At 46.8% G+C, this 19216-nt stretch overlaps 1 protein-coding gene across 2 annotated transcripts in view; it reads left to right on the forward strand.

Annotated features, from left to right (window-relative positions):
- The window catches only part of CACNA1D (calcium voltage-gated channel subunit alpha1 D), a 1248477-nt gene that overhangs the window by 391198 nt on the left and 838063 nt on the right, over nucleotides 1–19216 (forward strand). For both annotated transcript variants that reach the window (XM_069206436.1, XM_069206437.1), the window contains exon 2: nucleotides 6938–7256. In XM_069206436.1, the coding sequence (XP_069062537.1) occupies nucleotides 6938–7256 (319 nt within the window). The remainder of the gene's footprint in view (nucleotides 1–6937; nucleotides 7257–19216) is intronic.

A 19216-nucleotide genomic window follows, 5' to 3' on the forward strand; every position in this document is an offset into this window, starting at 1 on the left:
TTCACTTAAACATCTCAAAGGGATAAATTATGGGCTCAGAAAGGTTCAGGAAAACAATAGGCCTTGTATTACCTGATTGCAGATGCTTTGTTTTAAAATTTAAAAAAGCACTGCCTCTTTGAGTTACAACTACTTACAGATGTAAAAGTTCTTTTTTTGACACTGCATCTAATACCTAGTGATATCTCTCCACATTCTAAAGCCTACCTTCCAACATCTATATTAATAAACATTCATCCCTACAAACATCTTTTGACTCACTAACTCTTGCATGGAATACATTTACCAACAGTAGTGCACTTACTGATACTACTTAACAGAGTTCATATAGTATATTTGTAATTACCTGAACTTAGAGCACTTTCTCACATACACAGCCAAATTAAGGTCGAGATCTAAATGGGATGAGGTTTGATATGCTGTCCAAGCAGAAAATTCCATAACCAAAAAGTGATGAAAGAAAGAGAAGAGTTCTTACAATTTGAAAAAGGATTCTGGGAGCTAATATGGAGCAAAGGAGGGGACAACTAGGGCAAGACAGGCAAAAGGCACTAAAAGAGGATATGGAAAGTACATTTTCAGGAAAGGGGTAGCTAAAAGGATGAATTCATATATCATTTACTTCGCCTCAATCACTTGTTCACTAACAAATATTCCATATTTAATTAGGAGAATTATATTTATGTTGAATTGAATGTAAAACAACTAGGCAATCTCAATGATAAAAAGTACCAAATATTTAAATATACTTATGTTAATTCATTTAAACTAAATTGAATGGATAGAATTACTCCTCCAAACCTAAGCCTAACACAAATCGCATGGTAAATTATACATTTTTTAATACATGTCATTTAATTAAATTAAACATGCACAGTATATAGTGATATTATTAAATAATTTAATTTAAAACTGTTGAAATTAAAAATGTTGAATACTCACCCTAGTACGTTAATTTGTTTAATACTCATTAACTTAAGTGAAATGAAAGTCAAATAAAATCGGGAACCCCAAGCCTATTCCAAAACATCACACTAACAAATGTTAAAATGTTATTTATCTCAATACTCAATAAAGTAAACACGTGCAGTGAAAATGAATGAAATGGGTGATCCTAAATCAATCTTATAAGTACTTATTTTTACTTACTGACCATAAAAGTTGGCATAATGGCATGTCTTAAGTACTGCTATAGATCAAAGTAATAATATGAGATTCCCTGTAGACATGACGTCTATGCTGAAGACTGTGCCAGTCTTTATAATGTTCTTACCATCAACAAGATTGAAAGCCTGTGTAAAGTAAATAGAATTTGTGACAAATATATGATAAAAACGTATTTTTCACTGACAGACTTTTACCTAAAAAAAGAGAGATAAAGGCAGACAGGAGAAGAAAGACAGAAAAGGGGAAGGGAAAGGAAGGAGGAAAAGAAAGGTAGGAAAACTGTGACAAAAGGAGAACGCAAGGATGGAAAAAGACCCTACAACCATGATGACGGCAATATAATTGTAGGATGGTGGGAGAAAAGGCATGATTTCAAGGCTAAGAAGCCTTGATATTCAGCAACCCCACCATTTGATAGAGCATGTGGCACAATTGTAAAAACATTTTTGGGCCTGTGCCACATTTATTTGTTTTACTTACATGTAAATCTCTGCACCTATCCATACCCCTATTTAATGAAAGCACAGGCCACTGTATTTGGTCCAGAGCTAACATGTGTGGTGAATGTCACCCTCGAAACTGCCTATTGCCCCAAGAGCTGCAGCATTTCATTAAATATGAAAATTACTATTGTTGCAGATCATTCTGCCTGGTATTGCTCCATTTCTAACATTTTGTTTCTTGATGAAACTGCTGAAGCTTCTTTTGTTGAACAAAATCAGGTCTGCATGTCTAATAACAAACCTCACTGCAGGCAGAGTTTCCCCTTCCCTGCTACAGACTGAGGCCCTCATTACGAGTGTGACAGTCTTACCCCTGCCGTCCCTTTGTTAAAGACCGCCGCATAACATGTTCAGCAGTTTGGCCAAAGCCAAACTGCCACAATGCCGCCCGTGCGGTTGGACCGGCACGGCCAGCAGTGAGTTCCTCCGGGTCAGGGGAATGGCTACTGCTGCTCTTCATGGTTAAAGGCTGGAAACTGCCAGGCTTTTCACGTCGGTCATCCTGCCACAAAAGCCCTGATGGTAATGCACCTGGCGACAGGAATCCCCATTCCTGTCGCTAGCACATACACTGACAGACGTCCATACACTTGCATACACACCCCAGTCACCCACACACTCCCTGACATGCCCCCTCACCCAACCGCATGCATACCAACAAACACCCCCACATGCCTGCACACTCCCTGACATAGACCCCCACCCAACTGCATGCATACGAACAAACACCCCTACACGCCCTTACACAGTCACACACCCACCCCCACTCCGCATCCGTACACACCCTCGCCCCCCTCAACGCACGCTCATTCCATTGATTACACACACAGATACACACACACCCCCTTCAGTCAGTCCACCTACCTGTCTGGGTAGGGTGGTTGTCCGGGAGGGGGTGGGTATTGTCTGTTTTACCACCAGCGCCGCACCGCCATGCAAAGTCCGCCATGCCGTATTACAGATCATAATACGGTGGGCGGAGATCTTGCGGCATGGCGGTGCTAGCGGTGGAACAGCCTCTCACCCGCCGTCTATGAGGTTGACGGTGTCGGATTTCCACATGTGAATAGGCGGAAATCCGTGGCTGACACCAACTACAGCGTTTACTGTACCGCCATCACTGGTGGTATGGTGGCGGCATTATGCACGGCGGTCTTGGCAAAAGACTACTGTTGTCATAATGATCACCTGAGTGTTGTGGAGCATAGGAAATGACCTGGACTTAACACCATGTCATCCATCCACTTCCATGGTGAATACTTTAACCTCTTTCCCAACCCTCCTAGATGTTTGGAAACACACAACTGTTCTCCCACTGCTGAACAAACCATCTGTAGACCCTTCAATGCTAGCCAACTACAGACCAATCTCCCTGCTACCATTCCCAGATAAAGGGGGTCATTCTGACCCCGGCGGTCTTAGACCGCCGGGGCCAGGGTCGGCGGGAGCACCGCCGACAGGCCGGCGGTGCCCCGCAGGGCATTCCGACCGCGGCGGTAAAGCTGCGGTCGGACCGGCAACACTGGCGGTCTCCCGCCAGTGTACCGCCGCCCTTTTGAATCCTCCAAGGCGGCGCAGCTAGCTGCGCCGCCGAGGGGATTCCGACCCCCCCTACCGCCATCCAGTTCCCGGCGGTCCGCCCGCCGGGAACCGGATGGCGGTAGGGGGGGTCTCGGGGCCCCTGGGGGCCTCTGCAGTGCCCATGCCACTGGCATGGGCACTGCAGGGGCCCCCGTAAGAGGGCCCCTACAAGTATTTCACTGTCTGCTTGGCAGACAGTGAAATACGCGACGGGTGCAACAGCACCCGTCGCACCTTCCCACTCCGCCGGCTCGATTACGAGCCGGCATCCTCGTGGGAAGGGAGTTTTTCCCTGGGCTGGCGGGCGGTCTTTTGGCGACCGCCCGCCAGCCCAGGGAAAAACTTAGAATACCCTCCGCGGTCTTTCGACCGCGGAGCGGTATTTCGGAGGGGGGAACTCTGGCGGGCGGCCTCCGCCGCCCGTCAGGGTCAGAATGACCCCCAAAGTCTTAGAGAAAATCATCAACAAATGCCACAACGACCACCAACTCCTCAATACCACTCAATCTGGTTTCAGACCCAACCACAGCACAGAAACTGCCCTAATCATTGCCACAGATTACATCCACATGACTCGGGACAAAGGAGACATGCCACCTTCATCCTCTTCGACCTTGGATCCTCCTGGACCTCTCTGCAGCATTTAGCATAGTCTCCTATCCCAAACTCATCCAACTCCTGCACAACATGGGAATCCAAGGAGACACACTCTGATGGATCTGCTCCTTCTGGACAGGAAGTACCCAGTCAGTCAACGTGGCACCGTACACCTCGGATCCCGTGACCTCATCTGCAGAGTTTCCCAAGGATCCTCCCTGAGCCAGACCCTCTTCAACTCAAACATGGTCCCTTTAGCCAGCACCATCTGCTCTCACAGCATTAACGTTCTCTCCTACACTGACTACATGCAGTTCATTCTCTCCCTTATGGACAAGACTTCCAATACCCAAATCAATTTCAATGCCTGTAGGATTGAAATTGACCACTGGATGAAGATTATCTGGCTAAAGTTGAACACCTAGACTGAATCGTGATCTTTGGGAAGAGGACTTCACTGTGGGACTCTACCTGGTAGCCACGAGAGTTAGGACCGACAATGCCAAGAACCTCAGGATCATCATTGATGGCAAACTCGACATGACCACCCAAGTTAACACCGTCACCCCCTCATGCTCCCATACCATGAAGATGCTGAGGAAGATTTCCAAATGGCTCCTGGTAAGCCATCACACGTACTGGTCATAAGCAAGCTGGACTGCAGGAACACCCTCTGTGCCGGGACCAGCAAAAACTCACCAGAAAGCTGCAGCCCATTCATATCTCTGCAAACAAAAATCACTCTTAGCCTCCCATGCCAGACTCGCATCACACCACATCAGAAGAAGCTCTATGGGCTCCTCATACCCAAACGAGTACACTTCAAGCTCCTCAGCCCCACTTCCAAGGCACTACATAACACTGGCCCAGCATACCTCAATCGCATCTGCTTTCAGAAACCTTCCAAACACCCTTGCTTGTCCAGACTGCTCCTCACCCACATATCACACATATGAAAAACACAGATCCTGTGATCAAGCCTTCCCCTATATTGCTCCTAAAGCTTAGAACGACCTGCCACTACACATAACAGCCTCCTCCTCACTTCTTGAATTTTGCAAGAAGTTGGAGACCTGGCTTTTCAAGTAGTCACAGTGGGATGTAGGCTTAGCTAGGCTCCCTCCTGATCAGTGTCAGGATAATCTCCATGGTGATAGTGCACTCTACATATCTTCATAACATAACTGCCTTAATTATGGCAAAAGCAGCCTTCGACTTACAATGCCCCATGGTACTTGGCACCAAATGGAGTTGTACCCCCTCAGTTGTCCTTGTTGTCCATTCATGGCAGCAGGAAGGGTCCAGCAATGTACTACAGTAGCAAATGCTGAACAGATGATTGCAGTGGTCTTTCACAAAGCCTTTCCTTTTGATAGAGTAGGGGCAGGAAAGGTAGTAAATGGCAAAGTGAGTGCCTAAGTACAAAATAAATGCAGGGCCCCCCATGTAAGGTTCCCTGCATGGCAATACAAATGCAGGAAACATACTGCTTCTAGCAAAGATTATGTTTCTGCTCAACACCATCTGCATCATCCATTCAATAAATCTGGAGCCTTTTACTACGAATGCACGCGAGATCTCTTGCCCACTCTTCCTCACTTTAGTTCCTCACCACAATGTTTCGAGCCGGACTTGCCGTGTTTCCACATTGTGGTGCGACCATCCTAGTACATTAGCAAGTGATGCATTTTATGCCAGACTTTACCGGTCACAACCTCTTGCTCCGAACAGCTAATAAGCTTGCTGGAAGTACTGTCTGCTTCCAAGAGAAATATAAGTGCCAAACCCCTGACTCTTTCTTCACACCTTGTTGATGCGAACGCATGCATCACTGGATGCACTTTAAATGGCCCAAGCTAAATGCACGTTAAACAGAAGTATTTGTTTTTGAGGTTGCTGGGTAACTCTGTAGTTACAGTGTCTCTCTTTGGACTGTAAGAGCTCTTGCTGCACGTCCTCTTCAGTAGTGAGGCAGGTGGCTGTGGATACATTATTAGTGGACCCACTTTTGGGACATTTATCCTGCATACAAAGGCTGGAAGAGAAACATCACAGAATTACAGGATGCTATCAGTTTATGGTCGCCTGCAGATTTATTGGTCTGACTCTCTTTCCCACGGGAGACTGACAGGGTCTACACTACTGCACAAAATAAATCCTCCACCTTACTCCATAGTAGGTCCGCCATTGGTTGAAACAAAGAGAGGCCATACTCACAAGCCCCAATTCACAATTATCGAGTGTGTTGTAGTTTGCTTTTACTTTATTGAGCTGGTCTCTGTTCCATTCTGTTCTAAAATGTAATGGAAAAACGTTGTTTTTCTTCAAAAGTCATTTAAGAAGAAAACGTGGTCTTGAAGCACATTTGGCCTTACATATGTAAATCGTGACCAATATCAGTAAGAAATGTGGGTTGATTTTAGATACAATTAGTACTCAAAGTTTGAGTCTTTTCTCCAAGTTAAAAACAATATATCCCAAAAGGAACAAATATGGTGCTCTTTGCACCGGTTCGTTGGTGAATGCGTATTTTCATCTGATGTTAACTTGCATGAAGAGTTTAGGATTTTTTACTGTAAAAATATTTTTCAAAAGACGAGGACAATGTTATTTGAAAGCTTTGCTGTCTCAATCCACATGTAACATAGATTTTGGACAACAATGAATGATCTAAAACCTACGAGGTAAAGTTCCACTGCTAAGTCACCAAGTAGCAATTTTGAATCAGTTTATTTGGAAAGTCAAATTAGAGTAAATATATTATGGCTTAGTAAAGACCAAACTTGTACATTTTAAAACTTGTTTATTAAATTTCCTAAAACAACACTGAAACAATTACTTATGATTCTACCTCAAACTGGAAATACTGCACAGCATACATTCGATATTTAATATTATTATTCAGAGCAATAATAGCTTTAAAAAGATAGCTAGGTTGAAATCGAGTGATGTTACTTTTTGTTTGTACTTGCTCTATTTGTTATTTGTTAATGTGTGCAAAGTATCTACTACGGGTAGCTTGTTTAACTCTCTTGTTTACCTTTGTGAGTAGCGTTCAATAATATTTGATTTTTCTCTTTTTTTTGCAGAGGCAAACTATGCAAGCAGCACTAGATTCCCTCTTGCCGGTAACGGGCTACCATTTACATCCAACCATTCAGTACCATCCAAACAAACTGTACTTTCTTGGCAAGCCGCCATTGATGCTGCTAGGAAAGCTAAGGCGGTCCAAGCAATGAGCGCCGACGAACCTCTACCAGTAGGATCTCTGTCCCTGAAAAAAAGACAGCAATATGCCAAGAGCAAAAAACAGGGAAGTTCGACGAACAACAGACCTCCCCGGGCTCTTTTCTGCTTGTCCCTCAATAATCCCATCCGAAGAGCCTGCATTAGTATAGTCGAATGGAAGTATCCTTTTAACTCTGTTGTGGTCCGCATGTCTTTAAATGTTGCATTAATCCTTCAGAAGTGGGTGGGGTTCTTTGGTGTACTGCACTGCCCCGCAATGTCATTGTAGTATCAGGTGATTATTTTTTATATATATATATATATATATATATATATATATATATATATATATAAAGATATATTGCATAATTGCATATTGACAAACCTGCTCTCCATTGGCCGTCCTTCGAAGGTGAGTTAATGGTTATGTTGTATTGGGCAGGAATTGTGACATACACCATGGTTGTTGAACTACGTTTACTTTGACGCCGCATTTCTTTATTTAAGGGATAGCAACAGCATTATCTATATAGCAGTAAAAAGCGTGCACAGGTATTATAAGTTTTTAACGTGTAAACAATGAGTGGTACACGAGTCATGACACAAACAGTACAGCACAAATATGTCAGCTTTGTTTTTAATGTATTTATTTACACATACACAGCTTTTGCATTGAGAATGTGGCGAATGCACAGTGGGTGGTCCTGTGTTGGAGGAGGAGGAGAGTGGAGATGAGTTTTTAGGCCAGATGTAACTTCTTGTTGCATATTGCTCACAAGGAAAAGCGGTTTTCAAATATTGGGAGAGGGCCTGATGTGTAGACGAATGATAGTTGATGCATGGAGCCTTGGAAATGAGCAGGAAATGTGGGTTGACAGAGAGAACTGGTATCCAATGCAAGGGCCTGTGAACTGCAGTTGTCTGGGAGATCAGAAGCAATTGAGAGAAAGGTTTTAGGTGAGGCATCCAGTTGGTTGACAGTCAGAGGACCTTTTGTGGGTGATTATAATGTGACCATGCGTGACGATGCTAATGACTTAGTCAAGAATCATAGTAAAGTATGGGGCTCATTTGAGGACTATTAGAAAAGAATAGTGGGGCCATCACTACTGTTGGACCTGGCTTTTTGACAGGGACATCCCCAAACTTTTTGCCTCCTTCCTCCTATTTTTTCTGACCTGTTGTTGTTGGCTTTTGACCTCTGGGCACTTTACCACTGCTAACCAGTGCTAAAGTGCATATGCTCTCTGTGTAAATTGTACTACTGATTGGTTTATCCATGATTGACTATTTAATTTACTTGTAAGTACCTGGTAGAGTGCACTACATGTGCCTAGGGCAGGTAGATTAAATGCTACTAGTGGGCCTGCAGCACTGGTTGTGCCACCCACCTCAGTAGCCCCTTAACCTTGTCTCAGGCCTGCCATTGCAAGGCCTGTGTGTGCAGTTTCACTGCCACTTCGACTTGGCATTTAAAGGTACTTGCCAAGCCTAGAACTCCCCTTTTTCTATACACAAGTCACCCCTAATGTGTGCCCTAGGTAAGCCCTAGAGCAGGGTGCTGTGTGGGTAAAAGGCAGGACATGTACTTGTGTGGTTATATGTCCTGGTAGTGGAAAACTCCTAAATTCGTTTTTACACTACTGTGAGGCCTGCTCCCTTCATAGGCTAACATTGGGGCTGCTCTCATACATTGTTGAAGTGGCAGCTGCTGATCTGAAAGGAGCAGGAAGGTCATATTTAGTATGGCCAGAATGGTAATATAAAATCCTGCTGACTGGTGAAGTCGGATTTAATATTACTATTCTAGAAATGCCACTTTTAGAAAGTGAGCATTTCTTTGCACTAAAACCTTGTTGTGCCCTTCAATCCACGTCTGGCTAGGTTTAGTTGACAGCTCCTTGTGCATTCACTCAGACACACCCCAAACACAGGGTACTCAGCCTCACTTGCATACATCTGCATTTTGAATGGGTCTTCCTGGGCTGGGAGGGTGGAGGGCCTGCCCTCACACAAAGGACTGCCACACCCTCTACTGGGACTCTGGCAGACAGGATTGAACTGAAAGGGGGCTTGGTGCATTTCTTAGACACTCTTTGAAGTCACCCCCACTTCAAAGGCACAACTTAGTATAAAACAAGGCCTCTGCCCTACCTCATCAGACACTTGCTGGAGAAGAAACCTGAACCAGAAACTACATCCTACCAAGAAGAACTGCCTGGCTGCTCAAAGGACTCACCTGTCTGCTTTTCTACAAAGGATTGCTGCCTTGCTGTTGGCCTGCTGCCTTGCTGAACTCTTGTCTGGCTGTAAAAGTGCTCTCCAAGGGCTTGGATAGAGCTTGCCTCCTGTTCCCTGAAGTCTCAGGACCAAAAAGACTTCTCTCTTCCTCTTGGACGCTCCGTGCGCCGAACTTTTCGACGCACAGCTTGTTCCGCGGCAAGAAAAACGGCGCACACCGATGCTAATCGACGCAACGTCTTCGGGACGACCGAAACTTTGACGCACGGCCTCGCAAGGACAACGCCACCCGACTTCCCTGGAGAAATCGACGCGACGGCTGCCGTGAGATCAAAACTTTGACGCACGGCCTCGCAAGGACAACGCCGCCCGACTTCCCGGGAGAAATCGACGCCTGCCGTGAGATCAAAACTTTGACGCACAGCCTCGCAAGGACAACGCCGCCCGACTCCGCAGGAGAAATCGACACTTCGCCTGCCGTGAGATCGAAACTTTGACGCACGGCCTCGCAAGGACAACGCTGCCCGACTCCGCAGGAGAAATCGACGCGACGCCTGCCGTTAGATCGCAACTTCGACGCGCAGCCACGCAGAACGACGCGCAGCCGGAAAACAAGCAGGAAAATCCACGCACAGAACCGGGACATCTGGTACTCCCCGCAAACCACAGTAAGAGACTGTCCGCGCGCCGGAAAACGACGCCCGACTCCTCGCGTGGAAAATAACGACGCAAGTCCGTGTGTGCTGAGGAGAAATCGACGCACACACCAGTTTTCCACGCACCTCTTCTCCTGTGGCCCTCTGAGGAGATTTTCCACCAGAAACCAGGTACTTTGTGTTTGAAAGAGACTTTGTTTACTTTCTAAAGACTTAAGACACTTTCTATCACTTTTCAGTGATATCTTTACAAATTCGTATGGCAACTTTGATCGTTTTGACCTGAAGATACCCAGATAAATATTATATATTTTTCTAAACACTGTGTGGTGTATTTTTGTGGTGTTATGCTATGGTGTTGTATGATTTATTGCACAAATGCTTTACACATTGCCTTCTAAGTTAAGCTTGACTGCTCGTGCCAAGCTACCGGAGGGTGAGCACAGGCTGATTTTGGATTGTGTGTGACTTACCCTGACTAGAGTGAGGGTTCTTGCTTGGACAGAGGGCAACCTGACTGCCAACCAAAAACCCCATTTCTAACATTGGTGATCAGCGGTGAGGATAGAACTTGTGTTTGTGCAGTGACATACAGTAGCTAAGTATTTCACTACCTACCCACAGTTGAAGGTCAACTTGATTTTTCATCTTTTTTGGCTTTTGATTCTCTGATGTACTCCTGGATATACTATTGATATTTTGGACTTTGGATTTTGGTTTTTGCTGGTAAGATCTTATCAGAATGGGATTGCTTACCTACTCATTCTTTGTTCGTACTGACCACCTCACTAAGGCTGACCTAAGGAAGCTTTGCAGAAAATGGGGCATTCCTGTAGCAAGGAGATCTACTAAGGCGGCGATGCTACATAACTACATAGTCTGGGGGGAGGAAAGATGGGCAGAGAGAGAGGCAGCAAGAAACCAAATGACTAAGTACCCCTCAGATGAGGAGGAGGACTACGCACATGAGGAGGAAGACTGCTCACATGAGGAGGAAGACTACTCAGATGAGGAAAGAGACCCAGAGATAGATGAATGGCTCCGAAGTCAAAGGCGACAGGAGCAACAATTAGAGGAGTATCTTGCAGAGGTTGAGGCAAAAATACTCTTAGCCCTGGAAGAAGAAAAGATTGCAGCTCAAGAGCTGAGCTGTAAAGAGCTGAAACTGGAGGCCGGAAGGGCTGAGTCCAGTTCAGATGGTGGCAGCAAAAATCTTGCATCCGGTACTGCTGAAGAAGGGCACAAGCCCAGAGATGTGGTGCCCAACTTGAAGAAGGGAGTTGACACACCCCAGGCGGTTCAAGGGTATGAGGTAGTTCCCGTTATGCACAGGGTCCCTGAGAAGGATTGGGGAACTGGCACAGGGAGTCATATTCCTACTGGGGGGAGGGACACTTTACTGACTCTAGCAGAGAGTGACAGAGAAAAGGGTTCCCCCCTGGTGGACGTCCTGGATATAGAGTGTAGAGACATCCCAGAAGAGTATGGGTTGAGTGTCAGGGACAGACAGATACTGTCTCACCAGTCTCAGGAGGGTGAGGTAGAGTGCTTTTCCAAGGTTGAGTTACTGGGTGGTTGGGTGAAGGGTACTGTGGTTAATACATGTGAAGGGCAGAGTGATGTAATTGCTGGAGAGCATATGTCTGGTCCTTATTTTCCAGAGCTACGCCAACACCAGGTGGAGTGTGAGTTCTCTGACCCCAGGGAACTTACAATGGAGGCAGACTTCTGGGTGAGTACCAGAGAGTCTGAAGAGGCATTTGGGGGTGCTCCTGAAGGGAGTGGTCTAGGTGGTTCCCAACCGAGTGAGGTGGGAAATGATTGTAGTGTCCCAGGTAGGTCCCAGGTCCTAGAGGGTTCCATGAGGGAACACCAGGAGGGAAGCCTAGCCTGTACCGTAGGGCCACCTTTTGAGGGAAGCCCCGCAGTGTCAGAAGAACTTGGGGGGGTGACTGTAGCCAGCATCCCAACAGTTCTGGTGTTTGCAGTACCCCTCCTAGTGAGGGGGTGCAGAAGTCCAGACATGGGGTTGAGAGGGGGTTGCAGACCCCAGTGGAGGACCTTGAGAGTCAGGGGACAGCTCTGAGAGCAGAGCCCCCCAGGAATGACCCAGGTGAAACCGTTTCTGGTTTGGGGGAAACCCAGACTCTGCCGGATGGGCAGAGGTCGGGAGACCTGCGCCAACCAGACTCTTGTGTGGCCCTTGGGGACGGTGTGTCCCTTGTGGGGGGTGAGAGTGCCCCCAGGAAGTCCTGGCATGCCAGGCAAAGATTCAACCTCAGGGTGGTGACTCTGGGTTGGATACCCAGGTTCAGAGGTTAAACTCTGACCTGGTGGGAGGTAGGTGTGCCTCCCAAGAAGTCCTGCTGTGCCAGGCAATTGTCCAACCTCAGGGTGTTGACTCTGGGTTGGATGACCAGGTTCAGAGGTTAAACTCTGACCTGGTGGGGGGTAGGTGTGCCCCCCAGAAAGTCCTGGCGTGCCAGGCAATTGCCCAACCTCAGGGTGGTGACCCTGGGTTGGGGAACCCGGCTCAGAGGTTAAACTCTGACCTGGTGGGAGGTAGGTGTGCCTCCCTGGAAGTCCTGGCCTGCCAGGCAATGGTTCAACCTCAGGGTGGTGACTCTGGGTTGGCTAACCAGGTTCAGGGGATAAACTCTGACCTGTTGGGGGGTAGGTGTGCCCCCCAGAAAGTCCTGGTGTACCAGGCAGTTGTCCAACCTCAGGGTGCTGACTCTGGGTTGGATAACCGGGTTCAGAGGTTAAACTCTGACCTGGTGGGGGGTAGGTGTGCCCCCCAGAAAGTCCTGGCGTGCCAGGCAATTGTTCAACCTCAGGGTGGTGACTCTGGGTTGGATACCCAGGTTCAGAGGTTAAACTCTGACGTGGTGGGAGGTAGGTGTGCCTCCCTAGAAGTCCTGCTGTGCCAGGCAATTGTCCAACCTCAGTGTGTTGACTCTGGGTTGGATGACCAGGTTCAGAGGTTAAACTCTGACCTGGTGGGGGGTAGGTGTGCCCCCCAGGAAGTCCTGGCGTGCCAGGCAATTGCCCAACCTCAGGGTGCTGACTCTGGGTTGGATAACCGGGTTCAGAGGTTAACCTCTGACATGGTGGGAGGTAGGTGTGCCTCCCAGAAAGTCCTGGTGTGCCAGGCAGTTGCCCAACCTCAGGATGGTGACCCTAGGTTGGAGAACCAGGTTCAGAGGTTAAACTCTGACCTGGTGGAGGGTCAGTGTGCCCTCCAGGAAGTCCTGGCGTGCCAGGCAATTGTTCAACGTCAGGGTGGTGACTCTGAGTTGAATGGTCAGGTGCAGAGGTTAAACTCTGACCTGGTGGGGGGTAGGTGTGCCTCCCAGAAAGTCCTGGTTTGCCAGGCAGTGATCCAGTCTGAGGGTACAGACCCTGGGCTGGAAGATCAGGTTCAGGGTGTCCCCCCGGACCTGGAGGGAGGGGCTACTAATAACAGTGCCCCTACCATGTTGTCTTCTGAGGAGGCCACTCCTAGTTGGAGGGTGCTGGACCCCAGAAGGGAGGGCAGGGGGAGGGAAGCCTCACCCCGGGGCCTAGTCCAACCTGAAGGTACAGACCCCAGGTTGGAGGGCCAGTTGCAGGTTAACAGCCCTGCACTGGTGGAGGAATGGTACAGGGCGACTTCTGTAAGCACCCTGACCATGTTGGACTCTGGGGGTACCGCTCCAGGAGGGAGGGTACAGAGCCCCAGAGGGGAGGACCAGGTTCAGGCTGTCATCCCTGACCTGGTGGAAGGGAGAGTGGTTAAAGGGTGCCCAGCACCTGGGGCTACCGCCCCCCACTCTCCACAGCCACAGTGGTTGGAGAGCTTTGAGAGGCCTGGGACCTGGCTCTCATCCCTGGCAGCTGTCAGTAATCACTGTGGCTTGCTGTCCGGGTGGACAGAGTTATCCCTGGGGAGGGGACAATGGTCACACCCCGGGGGTAGAGTGGGCAACACCACTGTGTTGGTCATGGTGGTACTATCCTGCTCCTGGGATACATCTGTGAGCAAAGTAAGGTTAGGTGCTGCACAGATGGGATCCGCAGGTAAGGAGAAAGGTTCCCCATGGGTTGGCTTAGTGGGCCCTGAGAGTATGGACAGAGGGATCCAATTGGAGTCACGAAGGCGAAGAACTGGAGCATGCCCTTGCTGTTGTGGGCCTGGGTCCTTGTTCTGTCGCCTCAAACAGGGAAGTACATCAGGATAGTGATTGTTCTCCCCTGGCTTTAGGCTGCTAGGGGGTCATGTTGGACCTGGCTTTTTGACAGGGACATCCCCAAACATTTTGCCTCCTTCCTCCTATTTTTTCTGACCTGTTGTTGGCTTTTGACCTCTGGGCACTTTACCACTGCTAACCAGTGCTAAAGTGCATATGCTCTCTGTGTAAATTGTACTACTGATTGGTTTATCCATGATTGACTATTTAATTTACTTGTAAGTCCCTGGTAGAGTGCACTACATGTGCCTAGGGCAGGTAGATTAAATGCTACTAGTGGGCCTGCAGCACTGGTTGTGCCACCCACCTCAGTAGCCCCTTAACCTTGTCTCAGGCCTGCCATTGCAAGGCCTGTGTGTGCAGTTTCACTGCCACTTCGACTTGGCATTTAAAGGTACTTGCCAAGCCTAGAACTCCCCTTTTTCTATACATAAGTCACCCCTAATGTGTGCCCTAGGTAACCCCTAGAGCAGGGTGCTGTGTGGGTAAAAGGCAGGACATGTACTTGTGTGGTTATATGTCCTGGTAGTGTAAAACTCCTAAATTCGTTTTTACACTACTGTGAGGCCTGCTCCCTTCATAGGCTAACATTGGGGCTGCTCTCATACATTGTTGAAGTGGCAGCTGCTGATCTGAAAGGAGCAGGAAGGTCATATTTAGTATGGCCAGAATGGTAATATAAAATCCTGCTGACTGGTGAAGTCGGATTTAATATTACTATTCTAGAAATGCCACTTTTAGAAAGTGAGCATTTCTTTGCACTAAAACCTTGTTGTGCCCTTTAATCCACGTCTGGCTAGGTTTAGTTGACAGCTCCTTGTGCATTCACTCAGACACACCCCAAACACAGGGTACTCAGCCTCACTTGCATACATCTGCATTTTGAATGGGTCTTCCTGGGCTGGGAGGGTGGAGGGCCTGCCCTCACACAAAGGACTGCCACACCCTCTACTGGGACTCTGGCAGACAGGATTGAACTGAAAGGGGGCTTGGTGCATTTCTTAGACACTCTTTGAAGTCACCCCCACTTCAAAGGCACAACTTAGTATAAAACAGGGCCTCTGCCCTACCTCATCAGACACTTGCTGGAGAAGAAACCTGAACCAGAAACTACATCCTACCAAGAAGAACTGCCTGGCTGCTCAAAGGACTCACCTGTCTGCTTTTCTACAAAGGACTGCTGCCTTGCTGTTGGCCTGCTGCCTTGCTGAACTCTTGTCTGGCTGTAAAAGTGCTCTCCAAGGGCTTGGATAGAGCTTGCCTCCTGTTCCCTGAAGTCTCAGGACCAAAAAGACTTCTCTCTTCCTCTTGGACGCTCCGTGCGCCGAACTTTTCGACGCACAGCTTGTTCCGTGGCAACAAAAACGCCGCACACCAACGCTGATCGACGCGACGTCTTCAGGACGACCGAAACTTTGACGCACGGCCTCACAAGGACAACGCCGCCCGACTTCCCGGGAGAAATCGACGCAACGCCTGCCGTGAGATCAAAACTTTGACGCACGGCCTCGCAAGGACAACGCCGCCCGACTCCACAGGAGAAATCGACGCGACGCCTGCCGTGAGATCAAAACTTTGACGCACGGCCTCGCAAGGACAACGCCGCCCGACTCTGCAGAAGAAATCGACGCGAAGCCTGCCGTGAGATCGCAACTTCGACGCGCAGCCCCGCAGAACGACGCGCAGCCGGAAAACAAGCAGGAAAATCCACGCACAGACCCGGGACATCTGCTACTCCCCGCAAACCACAGTAAGAGACTGTCCGCGCGCCGGAAAACGACGCCCGACTCCCCACGTGGTAAATAACGACGCAAGTCCGTGTGTGCTGAGGAGAAATCGACGCACACACCAGTTTTCCACGCACCTCTTCTCCTGTGGCCCTCTGAGGAGATTTTCCACCAGAAACCAGGTACTTTGTGTTTGAAAGAGACTTTGTTTACTTTCTAAAGACTTAAGACACTTTCTATCACTTTTCAGTGATATCTTTACAAATTCGTATGGCAACTTTGATCGTTTTGACCTGAAGATACCCAGATAAATATTATATATTTTTCTAAACACTGTGTGGTGTATTTTTGTGGTGTTATGCTATGGTGTTGTATGATTTATTGCACAAATGCTTTACACATTGCCTTCTAAGTTAAGCCTGACTGCTCGTGCCAAGCTACCGGAGGGTGAGCACAGGCTGATTTTGGATTGTGTGTGACTTACCCTGACTAGAGTGAGGGTTCTTGCTTGGACAGAGGGCAACCTGACTGCCAACCAAAAACCCCATTTCTAACAACTACCATGTTAACTAATGAATTGCCTGTTGGATATGGGATGAGAGTGGATTTTCAAGTATTGATCTACTGGAATCAGGCTGCATTGGTCTTGATGGTAATAAATGACTTCACTCACATGATAAAATTTATCAGCACATCACTGGTTGGGGGTAAGATAATCGTTTGCAGAGAGGTAGTGGGCGTAGTTTGCAGTGAAGTAATCAGCTTCAGTTTTTGCAGAAAGAAGTATGTTTAAGGTTAGAATCAAATGTAGCCCATTGGGGTGTGGAAATGTCTTTAAGTCGACTTGATCTACTGACAAAATTGCAACAGATTTCTTCTTGTCATACTTAAGAAACTAGTTGTGCTGATACGGTGCTACCCCGTACTCCTAACTATTGTATAAATGTTTTGAAACTTTGCTTAGCATTGTGTAGCCCCCTCATAGAACAAGCACAGTATGCTTGATATGTCCTTTAGCCCCATGATTTATCTTTCTTAAATTTTAAATCTGTTCACCTTTTTAGTCTTCCCTCTCTATTTACCCTAACTTCCTCTTGCTCACTATTCTGCTTTCTTTCCTCAGCTTCTATCTTGTTTGGATTTAACACCTCTTACTTTTATTCCTCCTTGTCTTATGGAGTACCTTCCGGAGAACATAACAAAATATTGTGAGTTCTGTTAAAAATGACCACCTATATCCAGATATTTCACTCAAGTGTACTTCCTGTCCATCTATTTTGTTTTACATTCTGGTACTTGTAGTTTTGCTTTTTCCTGGTCTAGTTTCAGAACTATCTGTTGCAGAATGCAAGGCAAAATCAGCACTAGATAATCTACTCACAAAGACAACACAAGAGCTTGGAATGTGTGGTGATAGACTGCTAGAAGTGCCCGAGGTGGCTGTATCTCTTCCAGTTCCCTAGCAGCACATAAACATCGCCCATGTTTTGGGACCTATAGTTAACCAGTTTCTACTTATTTATTTTCTTTATCCCTATTAAACATTCTCTGAAATCATACAGGTGGTGGAAGTGACATTCTTCACACTTTGACATCAGATGGCGTCATTGAAACTGACAACATATAATGTTTGACCATTTGTGATTTGGCAGAACGCAGCATCATGTTACATTTGATTATAGTGACATAAGATGGCATTTATTCAAAGTTTTATCAAAAGAACCAACCTTATAAAACTAGGTCAAAGAAAATCCTTCATCCAGTGTGAAGATACAAATCCTTCAACATTTTTGCAAGAGCAGTGGCTAAAACCACAACATTAATATCATTCTTTAAATCCCACATAAATTCTTCCCACATTCATGTTATAACAAAAAAATACTTTATTGTTTAGTTGCTTAATTTCCTGTCATACTCATGCACTGTTTTCAGGGTCTGTCTAAAATCCATTGGTTGATGTATTATTCTTTCAATTTTAGTTTGAGTGCTTCTTCCTTCATGTGCCCATACCTGGTTACTGAAACAGGAATGCAGATATCGCATTTAATGGAGGTATGAAGTATGGAGCGAAGGCTCCCATTGGGACTCGAGTTCCACAGGCCATCAAAGAGTGGAATAGAGCAGTTGAGGGATGGTACTGCAAAAGATAAGAATAGAAAACAGACTTGTAAAAATAACGGATGGAAGGTCGTCATAGTGACAAGATGAGGAGTGAAAAGTGCTTGATAGATACCATAACAAATTCTGCTAATGGGGAAGGATGACTGAGATGATTCACTCAGAGAGCGTTAGGAAACTCCCTGACCTGACCTCAATGAGATCCTGGAGCTAGCAGACTGTTACTATTCACCAAAAAAAAAGAGTTGGAAATTCAGGCCTAAGGGAAAAGTCCTTGGATGGGACATCAGGCATGGGTAATGAAGTAGCAGCAGATGAACTGCAGGAAGAGTAAATCACCACTCATGGAAGATATGCTTGGCAGACAGTGGGAAAAGCCATGCTGGGCCCAGGAACAGAATTGTGACAGATAGAGAGAGAGGAGACACCATGGCCTCAACAAAGTCAACATGAGCGGAAACACTTATGGACCCATATGGATCTTTCCCATATTAGCAAGAAATGCATAACTGTTTCCCGAATTGTGTTATTGCTAGCCAGACCTCAGACTGTGCCTTTTCATGACAGACCTTAACATTATGAAGAGTCAGTAGCCAACCTCCTGACTGTTTGGCACATTTAATCGATTCCTGACCATTGATTCATCAAGCCATCTCTTCGAGGTCACCTCTGCATAAACTTTATACCCCAGGACTTTCCCTCCGCTTCTCAGAGCCAATACCTGTCTCCATTTTATGTTCACTCTCTGAAAGGTGAGAGAGACAGTACTTTACCTTTCTACACACTGAATCCTCTACATTTTGACCGTGGCCATCTCCATCTGGCATGGTCCCTCTGTAGCACATGAACCACTTTTCCTCATCATGTACCCTAACTCTTAAAGATGCAAGGAAGGCCCAAGTCATTGCAGAGTATGAGGCAACACTTTTGCTTCTGTTGAATTTATGATCCAGAGCCTCATTTATCTTTGCTGTGGATTTCCTATTTTGAGTAGAACAATATAACTCTGGAACATTTTCTAAGTGTGAACTCTGTAATAATCCGCCTAAATACATATGAATATTTTTGTGATTTCTGGAGCTCTCTTGCTAATCTGACATTTTGGAAAGCAGTTTCTTGTCCTACTTCTAGATGAGAGGGTACTCATGGTTTGGGATTGGGTGAAACCC

This window comes from Pleurodeles waltl, chromosome 9 (assembly GCF_031143425.1).
Source record: "Pleurodeles waltl isolate 20211129_DDA chromosome 9, aPleWal1.hap1.20221129, whole genome shotgun sequence".
Lineage (NCBI taxonomy): Eukaryota > Metazoa > Chordata > Amphibia > Caudata > Salamandridae > Pleurodeles > Pleurodeles waltl.